Source organism: Lygodium microphyllum, chromosome 19, assembly GCF_053477565.2.
Source record: "Lygodium microphyllum isolate KBCC chromosome 19, Lygodium_microphyllum_v1.1.10, whole genome shotgun sequence".
Classification (NCBI taxonomy): domain Eukaryota; kingdom Viridiplantae; phylum Streptophyta; class Polypodiopsida; order Schizaeales; family Lygodiaceae; genus Lygodium; species Lygodium microphyllum.
In genome coordinates, this window is record NC_141153.1 from 8,282,653 (window position 1) to 8,301,623 (window position 18,971).

Below are 18,971 nucleotides of genomic sequence, written 5' to 3' on the forward strand. Positions count from 1 at the left end.
CCTAGATAGTTGCATGTGTTTTGGAGTAAGCAAATTGTATCAACCATATGAGTGGGAGATTGGATCCTTAGTGTTCCAGTTCTCTCAAGTACAACAATACCTCCTACATCTATCACATGGTAAGAATACAAGTACCATTGGTGATTCAATTTTCTCCTTATCTCAATAAGACATAGACTCTTATTATTTCAAGAGCTCAACTCGCATGTGACTCAACTTCCTCGCTCCCTCTCACTCAAGATCTTCCCCTTCAAGCTATGGAAAAAGGAGGGAAGAAGAGATGGAGCAAAAACTGAGCTTCACCCTTACTAGCCCTCACTCAACCTCACACTCACTCTCTTTCATTGCTTCTCAAGCAATGAGAGTGACAAAAAACCAAACAAAAAGATGGAAGATTGAAAGACTCAAATTTCATCCATAAGAATGAGCTCTCTATTCACTTTTACACATTATAAACATTAGATTTGGGCACCCTCTACCCTCTTCCACTTGTGGCTAGTCCTCTTTGTTTTTTGCATTCCATTTTGGCCATGGTCTTAAGGTAAACAATGGTATTGCTCTTGAAAATATCCAAAGGCCATCCACGTATCTATGAGTAAACTAAGACACCCTAGTAAATTAAGATATTGAAGTAAAGGCTAGTAGAGGGCAACCATTAGAAAAATAGAAATGGATTTGGGAAAAATGAAAAATAAAACTAAAGAGCTTAAAAGCAACCTTAATTGCAAACATCATAGTGTTTGATTCAATGGTTAAAGCTTTGGGCTATAAATAAGAGATCACTAGTTTAAATTCCTCTACTAAGGGTAATTTTTGTCTTATACCCCTTCAAAGCTTATGTTTTTAATCTTTCTTGCCCTCAAAGTCTTAAAATTTGTCAATAGAAGTTTGTTTTAATGTGTATTTGCTATTTAGTCCAAATAAACTTTTTTTCTAGAGGCAAAAAATTAAAAGTCCAAATCCCTTCCAAAAGTGTAGTTTAGGTAGGAATAAGAAAGATAAAATCAAAGGGGAGGTGAACCTATAACCTTGACTTTACAATCTAGCTTTTAAAATCATTAGACCACATTATGCCATACATGTACTATAGAAGCCACTTATAGCTTATTTATTCTTATATTTCTATCCAAAAAGAATGTATCGTTCAAAACCATGGATCCCAACTCTCCCCTCCCATAAATGTTGCACGAGGGTCTTGAGGATGACTGACTAGGGTAATGTTGGCTTAGCTATCAACCAAAATTCTGAAAGGATTGTAGCCTACAAATATGAAATGGTAATAAACTAAATTGATGATATGCAAATTCTTCATGCTATTTACATGTGAAAGTGATAAATTTCTCATGTAGCTCAACATGTAGCATTGATTGACACACTTTTCAACATTCCTTCTAATGTAGCATTGATTGACACGCTTTTCACAACATTCCTTCTAATGTAGCATTGATTGACACGCTTTTCACAATATTCCTTCTAATGTAGCATTAATTTTCTCATGTAGCATCGATTGACATGCTTTTCAACATTCCTTCTAAGCTTTAGGCTTACCATGTAATGACCTTGTAAATAGATGTAGGTTTTGTTGATTAAAAAGTAAAGAAAAAGCATCACTATAACTATGCCTATGATTATCTAAAAAAGAAACAAATCAGTATGCATACATTTAATCATGTCAACCTGCAAATGAGAGTAACAGAGCTCAAAGTCTATGACTTTACTAGGATAGGTGCCTAAAAAGCATGTGTCATTGTTACCCCTCATTCATATAGATAGTTGCTACAATTATATAGTGACCTCTCACTCATATAGATAGATGTTAAAATTGGGAAATACAAATAACACCCTAATCTTCTAGAGATTGTGGCTAAGGTCAATTAAGCTATGAAATGAGGACCTAGAAGATGGAGCTATATATTTGCTTAGAGAACTAAGGCATCTCAAACTAGATCCAAAGAGTTAATGTCTCCTAGGCACAAGAAACTCAATGCTACTAGATTTGTTAAATGTTATGCTCTCAATGCAATAGTTTGCAACATGATACTAGTAAGAATTCAAATGATTGTGAAGGCTCTTGAGTATTGTTAAAGACAATATTGCAGATGAAATTGATATAGTTGATCATGAGAATAAGCAATCCCAAAGTTACGTGATTTATGATCTTACAAGACAACAAGTTATGCATTTCTAAGAATTTTCTTCACTCTAGGAGTGTTTAAAGAAGTGCATTCAACTTTGAAGCCATTTCAATCTAAAGGCAATACAATATGCTCTTGTTATATCCATTATAAAAGGCTAGGTAAGAGTATTGACACGCGTCTATTATTAAGAAGGCAAGACCTCAAGACTGGCACACATGAACACCAAGAAATGTGTTGAAATGTGTATACTGTTGACTAGATCTTGAAGTATATGTAACACTAAAGTTAGGAAGGACTCAAGGTTGAGGCATAAAAGAAAGATGTAACATAAGAAGAACTAAAATGACATTACTAATATATGTTGGTTTGAGCATTGATATATGTCTATTATTAAGAAGACAAGACCTCAAGATTAACACATGTGATAGGTTTGTTGGTTTGAGCATTGATATATGTCTATTATTAAGAAGACAAGACCTCAAGATTAACACATGTGATAGGTTAAACACAAGAAATGTTCGAGAAGAGTGAGAGTGACCACCAAAGAGTCAAAGCGGGAGAAGAGTGAAAGTACGATTCAATATGTGTACCAACAATGTGTTGATACACAAAGAATAAAATGTATTTATACTTAGGTCACGTAAGGGCACCGGTGCGTTCACATGTACAACTAAATAATGTGCGTGTACTATACATGCAAATCAAACGGGCCTTTATCCCAACACAAATGAGGACTATGAGTGTCAACAAGTCATCAACCACGTGGGAGCATATCAACAAGCTAAGGCAACTTTTGCAAGTTCAAAACGTAGGGAAGGCAATCACTTCTGAAGACATGGCGATAACTCTACTTTCACAGTTACCACCTCGCTTCAATGGTTTTTATTCTGCCTCGATTGCTTCAGGGAAGTCGGAGACTCTTCCGTGGAAAGAGTTGATTCCTATGGTATTAGACCAAGAGGAGCAACTGAAAGGAACCAATGCTTCAAAATCTGAAGCTTTGGTTTGTCAATCCTCTCAGAAGAAGGGGAAGGACCCAAAGAAGAAGGAAGACAAATCTAAGAAGGATAAAAACAAGGAGTCTACGTGTCACATTTGTGGTAAAACAGGTCACTGGAAGAAGGGTTGAAGTATATGTAGCACTAATTAGGAAGGACTCAAGGTTGAGGCATAAAAGAAAGATATGCACATAAAAACAACTAAAATAGGAATGGTGAATTGATCAATCATAAGCATGCATCATTGCATTTCTATATAAGCCTTAGATAATCATGCTTAAATTCCATTGTATTCCTCACTTAACAAATGTTAGACTGATAGTTTTAGAAAATGTATTGTCAAATGATCCCACCTCTATCCTCTAGGTATGTTTGGTAATGCAAAATGCTTCCTAGCTTGTGCCTCATTTATTGGTTCACAATATCACAATTATTCACAATGATTTCCAAGTTTGGAGATTCATTGCTAGCTTGACCCTTTAAGGATTGCAACTTCTTTGCAAGACTTTAATCCTCCTCGTGCATGAGCCTTTCAACCCCACGGAAACACTGGCCTATTAATGAGATATTGCATGTACCAAGATACATATTCTAAGGTAGATGCCCATAAAAACTATATACCCACACAGATTACATGAGAGAGAGAGAGAGATTGAGACTGAGAGTATATTAACATCTCTAAAAGGCCAATGCGGCCTATGAGACTACACTTAAACATATAAAGAATGTCTCTCTCATCTGAAAAGATAAAAGATATGCTTATGAGACTAGACGTTTGGTGATATACTCTTTAAGAATATATCTATGGTGCAAATGTAAGTGATACTACTAAGAAAGAAAAAAAAGAAATAGAAATGTTATTTTCCTCGGTGAAGTATCTCCATCAAGTGCAAATGTAGTTCTCTATGGTTGAGGTACCTCGACATCTCTCTTCTATGATGCTCAGTGATAGCTCAAATCTATCTATGGTAAGGGTATTTGGGCCTCCTTCTAGGTGGGCTTTAGTGTCTCGCTCGACTAAGTACCACTACTTTATCCAAGGAAATACCCCCTAAAGGTAAAGCTCCTCTACGATTTGGCCATGCTAGTCGTCTATGAATGATAGAAGCCAATCCTGTGCTCGATGGTGTAGTAATGAAAAATTCAATGACAGCCATTTGTCTTATTGTGCTTGGCTATGGGGGTCTCCTATTCCATAGAATAACAACTCTATGTCATTTTTTTAATGTTTTCTTGCCTTTCTTCTTCTCACTCTTAGTGGGCTTTTTCTCCTCCTTTTCTTCTATGATGCTCAGTGATAGCTTGAATCTATCTATGGTGAGGATATTTGGGCCTCCTTCTAGGTGGGCTTTAGTGTCTCGCTCGACTAAGTACCAGTGCTTTATCCAAGGAAATACCCCCTAGAGGGAAAGCTCCTCTACGATTTGGCCATGCTAGTTGTCTATGAATGATAGTAGCCAATCCTATGCTCAATGGTGTAGTAATGAAAAATTCTATGACAACCATTTGTCTAATCGTGCTTGGCTATGGGGGTCTTCTATTCCAACTCTACGTCATTTTTTTAATGTTTTCTTGCCTTTTTCTTCTTCTCACTCTTAGTGGGCTTTTCCTCCTTTTTGGAGTCAGATTCCTCATTGCTAGATTCTGCTCCAGGTCGGAATCGGAGTTGGAATCACTATTGTCATCATTGTGGTGCTTTTGAGTTGACTTATTGAATTTCCTTCCTTTATCTAACTTTTCTTTGGATAGAAATTGTTCTAATCTAAGGGCTTTCTTGTAGAACGAGTCCATGCTATTACTTGATAAGTGATCGAAAGCAAATGCTTTTCGAATAGGTTTATTGAAGCCTTGAACATACAATATATTCAGCATCTCATCTTTTGGTTGAGCATTTAGGTCAATTCTATTGTTGAGAATAGTGAAGCATTTTTTATCAAAAAAATGAAAATAGAGAAAGCAAAAAGTAAATGCAAGAAAGACACAAGCAAGGTTTTGTGTTTGGAAAGCAAGATTTTGAGTTTGTAAACAAGAAATAGTGTTGTATAAACATAAGCATGGATGAAGGAGAAGTTAAGGGTAGATTTAGAGTTGAATTGTGTCTTTGGAATCAAGGACACACTAAACAAGTACCTTAGCCTAGAAGGCCACTCGAAAGAAGAGTTTCTTAGTTCTTAACAATAGAGATTTTAGATATTTTTCAACTCATTATTGTTGAGAAAAACAAATGATGTATGACCAAGTGTATGCCCTGAAGAGGCTGGAAGATAGACAAATAATGTATGCTCTAGGAAGAGATGTTCAAAATCCCATAAGCACAGTGAGGGGGAGAGGTACTATCCAAAACCTATAAAGGCATGTACTTGACACTCATTTCATAGTAATGGAACTATCAATTTGATGTGCGTCGATATATGTAATACTCCTCAATCTCAAGCTCTCTGTCACAAAGTTGGCACATGTGGTCCTCAATCTCCATACCCTCCCATTTGCATGCCTCAATGCATTGAGGTGCAGATTTGCCGAATAGTTGTACGTAAACCATGTGGAAATTGAATATCCATATATAGCTCAAAACCATCTTCAAAGGGCTAACCAAATAGCTCTAATAGTATGCCATCCTCTTGCCGTATAACAAAAGGGGTCTCTAACCCAAGTCCTCTCTGTATCTAAGCTCAATATGTCTACTTTGATCACATGGTTGAGCATTGACCAGCTAAGCTCAAGTGTAAGGAAATTTAGTCTGTAATCATAAGGGGGTATTATGTCAATCTATAAACCATGCAAACTCATGCGTATACCTATCTAAGCATGCCGGCAACATCTATCACCCTCCCTTACTAACAATCTAGATGAAGCCCATGCTAGTCATAGGTATCTATTCTGAGGTAGCTCGTATAATCTATGTAATATCACTGAAAGCAAAGCTTCAACCACCATAGATGTTGCCACCATCTCCACTTTGATTCTCTCATGTGGGATTTAGCTCTTTGCTCATATCATACAAGATATCATCATGACCAATGGTCTCTATATGTTCCCATCCATCGTGAAACTCTCTTATCCATTATATTCTGTCAATGGTTTTTTTCTTGTTGATAAAGACTTAGGCCCCAAATGACTGCCCCATAGAGAAGTTTGGGTGTAACCACCACATCAAAGAGCCACAATTTGCTATGTAGTTCATGGAACTGTATATGTGCACACACACACTCCCATACACCCAATGCTACATATGACCATGCTAGCCAAGCCTTTGATGTCTCTTTCCAAGAAAATTGTGGCCCTTAAAAAGTGACTCTCAAGTATGCATACTATTTAACAAACTCCATGAATGCTCAAATCTCATCACCCAAGTGGTTGAGGTGCTGAATAACATAACCTTGATTTTCTCAAAGTTCGCCTTAAGGGCTCTATCTTTGCAAAAAGACTAATAGTGTATCCAAATGTCTTTGTAGCCTTCGAGTGAGTCAGATATAAGCACAATGTCATATGCATAACACAACATTGAGATTAGCACTCTAACTAAGATGGCTTCAACTCCTCTATCAATATAATCTGAGATCTCATCTATATCAAATCCAAATAAGGTGGGTGAGTATAAGCATCCTTGTTTCACTTCGATAGTGCTACTAACTAAGTTTGAGATACCCCTTGGTTCCCATACTCTTGTCATCGTCTCATATAAAGCCTAGATACTCCACGGTATCTCTTCGGGTACACCAATACCCTATAATCTCCTCATGAGTCCAACACAGTAGCATAGCAAAGGCTTTACACAAATCTGAGCATCAACCATATATCTTTTTCTTAGATACTTTACCTTCCTCGATAGTAGCACTTAGAGTGAAGATATAGTTAATCATGGTTTCTCTCTATCTGAAACCAACTTGACCTCTCAATCTTGTGTTATGCCTCTCAACCCAATCATTTAAGGCTTGCTTCTCAATAGATCTGTCTTGGTGTGCGTATGGCAAATCATAATTGTTATGTAATTACTAGCTATCACAAGGCACTATAATCATCCAATCCAACCAACTAGCTAGAAATCTCTCACAAACTGCTCTATTGAAAATATGAGCCAACATTGCTACCAAGATATCACTAGTATGTGCAAAGTATAAAACCATTAAGCCATCATAATCATGAGTTGTCCCATTCTTTAACTTTCACATGGCATGCTTCACTTTCTTTTCTATCAAAAACTGCAACATATCAACCTTGAGACCAATGGGCGGGACACAAGGTCTTAACCTAGAACATAATGTGTGCACGCATAACCATACCAATTCTCCAAGTCTGGCAATCTGTATTGATGGTTAGCTCTCACAAGCCTTCTCCATGCTCTTGCTCGCGTCCCAAAACCATAAAATAAATCCTAATCTCCAATCTAGCTAACTATCTTCATTTCTTATTTTTTGCACTAATTGTTTGAAAAGTGTATTAACATGCTTATACATGCATACACTAAGTGCCATTTCTCACTAGAGACATGCATCTCTCTATAATCACCGTCATACCAACCATGAGAGAGAGAGAGAGATGATCATGATGACTTTAGTAAATTACCTTCACCCCTACAAAATAACAATAATATGGAAATTACTATAATACCTACAATAGGCCAAATCAACTAAAATAAAACCCCTTTGTAACTCTTAAGAACTATTGCGTTTCTCATGTAGGTTAATGGGGCCAAGAGACTACTAAGCCAACCATGCTATGAAACAATTTCTTGTGCATTAAGCCATCCCTAACTCCAATCTAGCTAACTATTTTCATTTCTTTTTTTTTTTGCACTAACTGTTTGAAAAGTGTATTAGCATGCTTATATGTACATACACCAAGTGCCATTTCTCACTAGAGACATGAATCTCTCTATAATCATCATCATACCAACCATGAGAGAGAGAGAGAGAGAGAGAGAGAGAGATGATCATGATGACTAAGGAAATTTCCTTCACCTCTACAAAATAACAATAATATAGAAATTACTATAATACCTACAATAGGTCAAATCAACTAAAATAAAACACATTTATAACTCTTAAGAACTATCTTGTTACTCATGTAGGTTAATGGGGCCAAGAGACTATTCAACCAACAACGCTATGAAACAATTTCTTATGCATTACATATAAGCTTAATGTGAGTCAAACAAGTGGGAAACAATTTCTTATGCATTACATATAAGCTTAATGTGAGTCAAACAAGTGGGCAATGTATAACTTTTTCCCCTTGTAGATTTTGCAACACCTTAAACCAATGCATCTTTAGGTGTCACTTTATTGGCCTCTTAATGTCACTTAAAATATTGAAATGCCCCCAATTTTCTATATTGTCATATGATGTACATTATTTTGACTATTCGAAGGAATTTATAGCTCACTAAAAAAAAGGAAAATGACACCATATTGGCCCCTTTATCCTACAATAAAGGATACAAAACTAAAAACAAAGATCTCACTAGGAAACTAGCAAATAGCTAGTAAACAATGAAGAGAACAAATAAATTTTGCTTGTTTCAAAATCACCATGGAATGTAAAATCTTGTTAAAAGTGGCAGAGCCAAAGTTGGACCTAACATCAACAAAAGATACAACTTTCTAAACATGCTTGAGACCTCAAGTGCAGGCGTGTGCACCAAGTCCAAAAGCTAGCACTCCTAAGAGTTTATGTTTTAGAGCTTGTCTTCAAAGTGTAGGTTTGAAGATAATCTACAGATTAGTAATGCAGGTGTTTTATCTCGCATTGATGTTTTGTCCATTTATTTATTTTTACTTTTGCAGTGTGCTTCTTTTACTCATATAATCTTCAACATTTTGAAAAACATAGTTACCTGCCAACGAATGCAGTGAGTTCAACGACAGACTTACTTTTCCCAGACTGATTTCTGATCATCTACATAGCCTAGCACTACCATGTAAATCGAACCCATCTTACTTCAGCTTTGTGAAATGTGCCCCAAACACAGCCAATATATTGTATCTTTCATATTTGAGTACAGCTCGCATTCTTAAGTATAAGATGCTGCATTCTATATTCGTCGTTGGCAAACTCCTTTAGTAACAGCATGACAAAAAGAACTGCTATCTGTTTTTATTTGCGCATGATTATTTTTACAAGCCTGCATGTGGAAATTCAAAAGAAAAGTGCTCCCTGTTTTCATTGTTGCAAGCCTGCACATGAAAATTCGGAATGGTACTTTCCGAAAGTCATTAGTTCGTACAGGCATTGCACCTGAGAGAATGGAACACCAAGGATACTTTCAGTACTGACTTGCAGTGTAAAACTAGATATCTCATGCACCTGTTGCCAACAGTAGACATGTACAAGGGAAGACACTACTGGCCTTCAGTTTGAACAACATTCTCTATTAAGCATTGCCACACCATTGTTGTTTATGTAAACAGGGCTGAGATTCAAGAATCAACCATTCGTTCCCTCAGATACTCCAAGCAGGCCTGCTAGTAGAGACTTGCTCTACAAAAAGGGCTCAGGTAGCCTAGGACACTGTGTAATGCAGTGGAGAGACACAGCAAAGTGGAATGTAATTAGAAAGGTAGTGCAACACCCATTCACATTCAGGATAACACTTGTTAAACCCAAAATGATTACAGATAAGGACTGAGAAAAGGCTCTTCTGCAGTTCTAAATTATGGTAAAGCTGAGCAGCAAGCTAATGAGGCATGTTTAAAGTTGATAACAAAGCAGTCTCCAATAATCTGAAAATCGAAGAAAGAACTCTGATGTTTTAAATGATGCTAATGGTAAGTGGCAGCATGCTAATGACGTGTGTTCAAAGTTGATAACAAAGAAGCAGCCTTCAATAATCTAAAAGTCAAATGTTGCCATAGTATTAGGCACGGCAGTAATAGAAAAAAATAGAAAGATATTACAACAGAAGCACTCCACACTGCAAGTAGCTGCTTAAAGTCAGTATCAAATAAAAGGAAATTGCAAAACTCTACACAGTATGCAAGTACGACTAAAAAGAGTACACTCTAATATCTATGGTACACTCTTGAACTTGCCTAGCCTGAAGCTTGTAACAGCAAGACCTGGTTCTGTGAATGTCTCCACTGGACAACCTGGTACCAATGCATCCAGGTAAGACTGTCGGCTAGAGCAATTTATTGAAGCTTTGATAAAAGAAAGCTTTTCCAAACGAATTAAAGTTATGCAGCACTAACCACAATGATGTGAAGAAGATTGATGAATCAACCTCTGGAGTTTGATAGACTTTCTTGCCTCTCAAATTCTGATGCTAACTTCTCCAGTACTTGATCAATATCATGAGAAGTGTGGTCTTTAACAGCTTTCTCTTTGACAGGGGTTGGTTCCATTAATGCATTGGTCTTAGCTTCATGAATTGGTTCGGAGTCCCCTATTGCTGCAGTCAGCTGAAAAGGATTGTGTAATGTCAATATACTGTAATATAGTGGCAATAATATGAAATTTACTAGCAGCTCTGAAGCTGAACCCAGATAAGTGTTAAATGCTCACTAGAACTCTCTCAGTTGACTCAGTTGCGGATTGATGCACATCAATACCATTGACCTCATGCTCCTGTCCCTCCTGCAATGAAAACTATAATTTGAACAGCGAGTAGATTTAGTGTGCCAATGAGATTTCAGACCAAACAATGTACACCATAAACCTCCACTATGCAGGACTACAAAAGTCAACATCTATTCTTCTCTCGAGCAATCTAGAAATTAAGATCTAGCCTAAACTAGCCTAATACTCGATTGTGACGGTGATTGAAGATTGAAAGATTCACTCTTTCAATCTTCAATCCCTGTCACAATTCACTCTCCTGTATATATTCAGAACATACATAAAAGCACCATTTAATTCAAACTCTGAAAGACTGGTGTGCCCTTCTGCAACAAAAGTTGTGTGGCAGCAAGCTCATCATTCATTGTCGAGTCAATCCAAACTCCCAAGTTGTAAGGACATGAGCTTCAAGACATGCTTCACAACTTGAATCCCATCATTGGAAAACTTGCGAAGATATTTCAGCTCTATTTTGGCCATGCTCCATAATTCAGCCATTTTTTTCTAACTAGAGTAGTGTTTTGTGATCATCTATATAATACCATTCCAATTGTATCTCATGATCTATTTGTTTCACATTAGAGAGCCAGCTTCATGTACATAAGACAGTTACATTATTCCTTTACAAAATTTGTTTATTGTGAGTTATTTTCTTTTCCATGCTGCACAAGCTGAATTTCCATCATGATATCAAAGCATGTGAGTTTGAGTTCTATTGAAACTATCCTTCTTGGATAGGGTGGTGATTAACCTGATTAACTGACAATCATAGCAAGCAATAAATGTACAAATCTGAAATAAGTACTTATCACTTAAATTGGAGTCGATCAACACCCAATTGGCCCAAAACTAGTGCCCCTTGCAATATTCCTTTAGCTTGTATTCTTGTAGTACACGACCAGTCTCTCTACAAATTTGGGAGGAATGGCTGTCACAAATAACCAGCAGCATCAAGACCCAATTTGCCACTTGATTCCAAGTACCATTGGGCACAAATTGGGCCAAGAACACCTGCATACAGGTCTTCAAACCATAAATGGGCAAACCACTTCAGAGTCTGCTATAATTTCAGAAATAACAGAAAAATCTCTGATCACCAAACTCCCATCTATGGGTATGCTTCATGAGGTGGCTGAGAAACCCTAATTACAGCAGCATTTACATTTGTTGACAACAAAAGGGTGCTGATGTGCTTCAGATTTGCTGAGAGGAGAAAAAATTGGCAGAGAGAAAATCCACTAGAGAGAGACTCTTTCAAATGGTAACTTTGATGGCGATTCTAATGGCACCAATAGTTTCGAAAGGGGGGTAAGACATTAATGCAAGCATAGTGCAGCTGACAAGCCCTCCTCTTCTACCACTGCCTCTTGTTGGAGCAGAGAAGAAATTTGTTGCACCTACCCTGACCACGTGCATGTAATCTACTATTGCCTACCTCACAATTGATCCAACAACCCACAGAATGCACACAACAGCAATTGCCCAAAACCCTGGCTGGAATGAGCCTTCCTCAGTCTTAGACATCCCCCAATGGTCTCAAGCAGCCCTGCATGGCAATTTCTTCTGACAGGTGTGGCACACCTTCTAATGCAAGACACACCCTATAGAAATGAATTTCCAGCAATCAGAAAGTATGGAAAAACTCTTGTTCTGCCCACAAACTGTCACTACCCATCCACACATTAATTCGCTAAGTCCTTGGAACTCGAAAGTCTTTCTAACTTCGATTAACCTTAGTCTAGGCATTAAATGTTTCATTTTTCCTTGGACCAATGACAGAGCACATCATTTCCAAGGGCTCATTTAATGCCTAGATAAAACATGGTACAATAAAATATGATACGGTATGGTACGGTACGATATTAGTACGAAAAAATTAACATGATTTTTTTAAAAACCATAAATCATTAAATGATAGAATACATATTTAAAGTGGAAATAGCCATTTCATTACAAAATAAGATGAATACATGAGGGTGACCATCATGGTCACATGGGCTACGCAAAACATGCGATACAACTACAGTCTAGTGCATCATAGTAGCATCATGCATGTGGATACAATGATAGTAGATTCAAAAAAGAGAGAGACCTATGAATCTATGATGAGGCATCACTATCATCATCATCATCATCATCATCATCAGAACCATTTGAGCACTCATCAAGAGAGTCTAAAGATGACTCCTTGCCATCGAATGATGAGACACACTCGTACTCATCCTCAACTGATGAGGTTACCATCATCATCAAATGATAGCTCCCTACATGGCAGCTATGTAGGAAAGGGAGGGATGTCATCATGAGACACAAGATGTGAACTACCAGAGCCCCGCCTTACATATGTCTACAAGCCACTCAAACCACCCCTCCTCGATGTTGAAGGACACCGAGAGACCATGCCCCTACTACCACCTACTTGAAATCCTCGCCCACGAGCACACTGACTGCGAGTGTCACAAGTATCTGCTGCTTTAAGCTCTCTATAGAGCTTTACAAAAATCATCTCCTTGTCCACCTCCTGATTTACACTTCGAAGAGTGTCGCCCGTCAACTGGAATGTATCAACATTCACCTATATAATGCACATAAGATTATAAATGCTAAAGTCTAAATTGTAAAATATAAACTTCAAAATTTAAAGCTTAAAACATCGAATTTAAATTTTATGGTTAAGTGTTTAAACTTTACTTGCTTCGAACTATCCATGCTCATCATAGCCCTCATTATGCACAAGTTAGTGCAACAATAGACTAACTGCTCTAACTATCCTATGCTAAGCAGATTGTGAATCTTCGTGTGAATGAAAGAATAGACGCTCCAATTTCTCTCACATACATCCGAAGAGCAATCCTAGGCAAGGACCCTCATGGCTAAGGGCTTAAGGGTCTCCAATGCATATCTAAAGTTTTGCCACCAAAATAAAGGCTTCACAAGTGACTCTTTTCTCCAACAAGTTAAAGAAGCAAAAGCCACATGCCCTCTTTAATCCGCATAGCATCCTAGCTCCTCCAACACTACATCGTGGTCATCCATAGGGACCACATGAGTCAAATAAGCAAGCTGGTCCGAACAGAGCTCTCTAGATAATCCATGATTGCCAATAACTTGTAGGCCAGATGTATCAATGTAGTAAAACCATGGATAGGCTTATACATCCATGCCCATCTCCCCTTTGCTATCTCTAAAACATGTGCACGTTGTGTGTCTGTGTCATGTGATCACTGTACAAGCATGTGCCTCCACTAATGCCACTCTAAAGAAGTGAGCGAGAAGGCCCATGCTAGATCCCTCGTAATCACTCATACGTAACACCCTATAAAAGGGAGTCACAACAATGACAACGACACGGACTTTCTGCCAAAACTGCTCATCAAGGTACAAGCGTTGCATGGCTTTGGCCTCCTCTGTCTCATAAAGGCACTCCAACAATAACCACATGTATGTAAACTCAGTCAAAAAAGTCTTCTTCAACTCCAATGTGCCATGCTCACGATACATCGCAAGCACCTTTACCTTTACCGTGAAGAAGGTGACAATTGATGTAGCTTTGTGAACCACCCTTTCATCCACTTGAGCTTCCCAATGTCCTCCATGAGCAAGTCCAAACAATGACTTGCACATAGAGTCCACACAATCGTGGAAAACTCAACCTCAAGCAAACGGCCCATGCGTTAACAATTTGATGCATTGTTGGTAACAACTTGCACCACATTCGAGGGGCTGACATAGAACCACAATTTAAAAATTACAAGTAACAATACTTGGAGGTTAAGAGAGACAAAGAGAGTTGAGTCTTTCAAGTTTTAACTTTGAAGATTCAACAATGAAGAGAGATGGGGGTTGGATGCCCGCGGAGGGACGGGAGGGAGGGAGAAAATCGAGAAAGATATTAGAGAGAAATTAGAATAGAGAGATAGATAGCTATGCATAAATCATAATGAAAGAAAGTGAAACAAATTTAAAAGGTGATACATATCTTAATGATAGCTTGCTGAATGTGGCGGTTTTTTCTTCCCCTCTTGCCGGTATCTACGGCTTGCAAAAAGTAAGTGTCGAGTGGATATGAGACGAGTATGTTGATGATGCCTCGTTTCTTACGATCCTCCATCCATCGATAAGTATGGAGCAACCATATTTTGTCCATGCCGCCCGAATAAGATTAAGGGCTCTATCAATCCTCTACTCCTCCTTATCAATCTTTTTCGTCCTCATGTCGTTATGTGTAACACTGGTCCATCCTTCACATGGAACCACATTGGCAATGGCTTTTACCATCTTCTTCCATTGCTCTTGCTTTAAGACATTAGATGCAAGATTATACTCAATCACCATGCATACAATTTCGATGTCTGCACTTCATTGCCTTTCTCTAAGAAAGACAACTGATCCACGCATATGACCGTGAGCTTGAGAGAGAGAATTGTCTCTCCAATGCCGCATGAGCCTCCACTCTTTGTCCTTTACTAGAGCCAAATGTGGATATGGAGCCCCCACCACCAATGATAGAGGCCTCTCCCGCATCAATTGAAGATACGCCCACATTCAATGCTTCCTCATTAGTAAGCATAGGAATTGGTGCCAATAAGCCACTTCCTCCTCTTGAAGACCCCCCTCTCATCTTGGCGAGAATCTCATCCGTGATATTTTGAGGAATCTATAACTTGTCACAACTTTTGCCAATGTCCCTCACTTTCCAACTTGGGTTTTGGACTATCGTCATGCCCAAAAGAGCTTGCACTTCACATATGCATCTCACATTTGCATAACTTAATTATGCCAACACATTGAGTTAAAAGATACACATCCCCAATGACATCTATTTGTTACCATTCTTGTGTATTATGTGCTTGTCATCTCTTGGTTGTAAGCTCCATCAAAGTTTGATGAAGGCATAGGAGTTCTAATTGTTTGCGCATTTCAGTTTTGAGACCTAGCATTTCAATGCATTTCAATTTTTGATGTGTTTTTTAGTGTCCACACTATCAAACTATGAATTAATTCCATGGCTAAGTTCGCACTACACACACGGTTTGTTTGGGGATGGCGGCCTGTTATTGCAAGTCAGCTACATTAATTGCAAGCTGCAACCACTTGCATCGGGTCGGCCACAATTAATGCAGCTGATTGCACTCCTGTTTTGCAACCAGCACTCTCTCCAATCAACCCGCCTACTTTCTCTGTCATCAGCCTGATCTAATGCCCTCATTGACACCTTGACCTGCATGTAGAGACCGAATCGCAAAACCCGTAAGATAATGGTGAGCTGAGATATTGTGTTTCATGAGGCTATGACCTCCAACCCAACCTCCAACGGTGGTTCTCCTTCGAGTGAATCTTCATCAACTCCACCGCTTAAGAAAAATGCATCACACTATATCTTCATTAGCTCATTAAAACGGCCCCAAAACTCAAAAGATTGCCAAAATTTCTGTCCCATAAGCCAAAACCCAAATTTTGGGAGGATCCACATCATAAATAGGAGGCTGCCTAGCCATTCTGTTCATCCCTTCTCTTGCAGGTCATTACTCTTCTTACAGGTTTTCAGCCATCAGCTCCCCACTCAATGGCTGTCCAGCCCTAGTCATTGCTGCCACATCATTACCAGCCCCTAACACCCTATCTACCGCTGCTGCCTACTATTCCAGCTGCTGGCAACCACTCCTGACAGTTGCATTTTCAGTTAGAGCAGGCCATCCTACTGTTCAACCACTTCCAAAGGTTGCTGCAGCTTGCGTTTTTCTTCCGTACAGCTCACGTCAGCATCATCCTCACCCTCTGCAGCTGTCACCCAACCTTCTAATGCTGCTCGTGATAATTTGGCTCCATCTCTGGATGGTTACATTGCTGCGTTTATGAGTTCCAACCCTTCAAACAGCCGGCTGCACCCCCCCCCCCCAAGAAAAACGCATTCAGCTCCGCTGGTGGTTATTACAGACCTCGAGATCCGTCTCCGATGGACGTTACTCTCCGACTACTCCCATTGCTCTACCTTTGAGCATCTATACATTCCATCATCCATTTATAGCCTTGATTCATGCACTTCAAAGTTCTCTTGCTTCTCTGTCTATGTTTTGCATTTTTGCCTTTATTACGTTCTTGTTTGAGTTCTTGTGTTTTAGTCTTGTTCATACATTCTATGTATTCTCAATGCAAACCCTAAGCATCACTTCACAACCACCTCCTCCACCATCAGCACCGCCATTACCTTCCAAGATTCCTCTTGGCACCTCTACTTCATCTTCAACTACTCCCCTCCTTCCTTGCTGCCCCCACCTTTACCAACTCCTTCTTCTAAGAGTATTTATACTCCTTCCCCATCCCCTCAAGTTTTTCCAAGGGGTGTTGAGACATCTAGGGGGCAGCCTTCTTTCCTAGATGTGGGAGAGCCTTCTTTACAAGTAAGGGGGAGTTCCTTTCCTATACAGGTGCATCACACATTTTTAAGGCCCCTAGCCTCTCTTATGGGAGGAAGCCCTATGTTATGTCACGGTGGTTCTAGAAGCTTAGGTAGGATTCATGAGCGACATCCTTTCCCGAGACGCCAACGGGCCCACAACAATCAGCCAAAGCTACAAGCACAACAAGGGCATTCACTTTGTGTGAACTATGCCCTTATGACTCGGATCGTAGAGGATGGAGAGTCCACTACCATTGAGGAGGCTCTAGCACAAGATGTTTTGGCTTCATTATATGCAAGAAGAGCTCAATTCAATCAAGTGAAATCATATTTGAGAATTGGTTTTGCATCTACGGAAGTGGAAAGTGATTGGCATGAAGTGGGTCTATAAGATCAAACACTTGGCCAATGGGACCTTGGACAAGCACAAAGCTAGGCTTGTTGCCAAGAGTTTTGCTCAAAGGATAGAGTAGGACTATTCAAAGACTTTCGCTCCAACAACCTACATGTCTACTATTCCAACTATCTTGGCTATTGTAGCCCACCATCATTGGCCCATTTATCAAATAAACATGAAGTTTGCCTTCCTAAATGTTGAGGAGATTTATGTTGATCAGCCTCCATGCTTCCATGTGCTTGGAAAGGAAGACCATGCATATCGCATGTGCAAGGCTCTTTATGACCTAAAGCAAGCTCCCAAGGCTTGATATCAGCATATTGACAAGTTATTTCTTTAGAGTGGCTTCAAACAATCAAATCACAACCCAATCTTTACTATTTGTTGTAAGGTTAAGGGTTGTCTTTGCCATCCTTTATCTGGACGATTGGATATAGTAATCACTTTGTCCATCCGTGTGTTTCCAAAGTGAACCTTAGATGGCTGAAACCAACCTTCCTTCTGTGGATGGGTGGTAAATCCCTAATTACAACTTGATTACAATAGCAAACAATAAATGCAAATCTGAGAATAAAAATTTACCTACTCATCTTGGACAATGCATACGCGATTGGCCCCAAAATTGGTGCCCCTTTCGGTATTTCTTTAGCTTTGTTGAAGAAAAAGTTGCTTTACAATGATTCACCCGATCCCCTTCGCAATCCAAAGTCCCCTTGCTGCCCAAAGTGAGTAGCAAGTCTTCAATTTGTTTTGCCCCTTGATTTGGGCACCTTAATTGGCCTTCAGCTACTTCATAGATGATCGAAATGCCCCAAATTCAATGGCTGGCTAGTCCTCCACCTAAATATAGTTGAAATTCACCTTCAGCCCTGAAAAATTCAAGTCTAGGAGTTTTCAATTTTTTGCTTTTCCCGAGGCTACTGCTAAACCCTAATTTCTATTGTAAATTAGCATTTACAACATAATTTCTGCTGTAAATTAGAGTTTACAACAAAGAAATTTGCAATTTCTCAACCTCCAAGGATCCAAATGCTGAGATCTTCGGAGAAAGGTTGTGAAATGGCTAGGTGATGAGAGAGAAAGCTATAGAGAGAAAATTCAGAGTTTTGTCGCAAAGAGTGACTGAAAATCAATCAAATGCAGCTATTGCCCTATACCATAACAGCATTAAATATTGTCTACTTTGAGACATCCAAATCAGCTGTCACCTTGTACCTAGATACAATCACCCAACTATGGAGGGTCCGAATCTGCAATCGTGTCCTCAAAACTCACTCATGGCTGACTGCAATGGCTGAAATAGGCTGGCCATGGCTACTCACAGCTCTCCCACATTGTCTACAGCAAGAATAATCTTGTCTTTCCTCTTCTTCAACCTTTTATCAGCCTGTATGGGTAAGTTTGCTAAGTGGTAGCCTTCCCAAATGGTTTTTCCAACATTATCTATCATTAAATATTAATTTTTCGTCTTTAATTACTAA

The 18,971-nt window shown here is 39.0% G+C and overlaps 1 protein-coding gene across 6 annotated transcripts in view; it reads right to left on the bottom strand.

Moving 5' to 3' along the window:
- Nucleotides 1-9,207: 9,207 nt before the first annotated feature.
- The window catches only part of LOC148019538 (uncharacterized), a 63,906-nt gene continuing 54,142 nt past the window's right edge, over nt 9,208-18,971 (bottom strand). Inside the window, exons 2-4 of one of the 6 annotated variants that reach the window (XM_087701035.1) lie at nt 10,640-10,711; nt 10,327-10,536; nt 9,943-10,224 (exon numbers count right to left, since the gene is read on the bottom strand). In XM_087701035.1, coding sequence (XP_087557161.1) covers nt 10,354-10,536; nt 10,640-10,711 — 255 coding nt within the window. In that variant the 3' untranslated portion in view covers nt 9,943-10,224; nt 10,327-10,353. Of the gene's footprint in view, nt 9,647-9,942; nt 10,225-10,326; nt 10,537-10,639; nt 10,724-11,498; nt 11,717-18,338; nt 18,360-18,971 lie in introns of those variants that run through there. The other 5 variants (XM_087701034.1, XM_087701039.1, XM_087701036.1 and 2 more) reach the window with 5 other exon arrangements.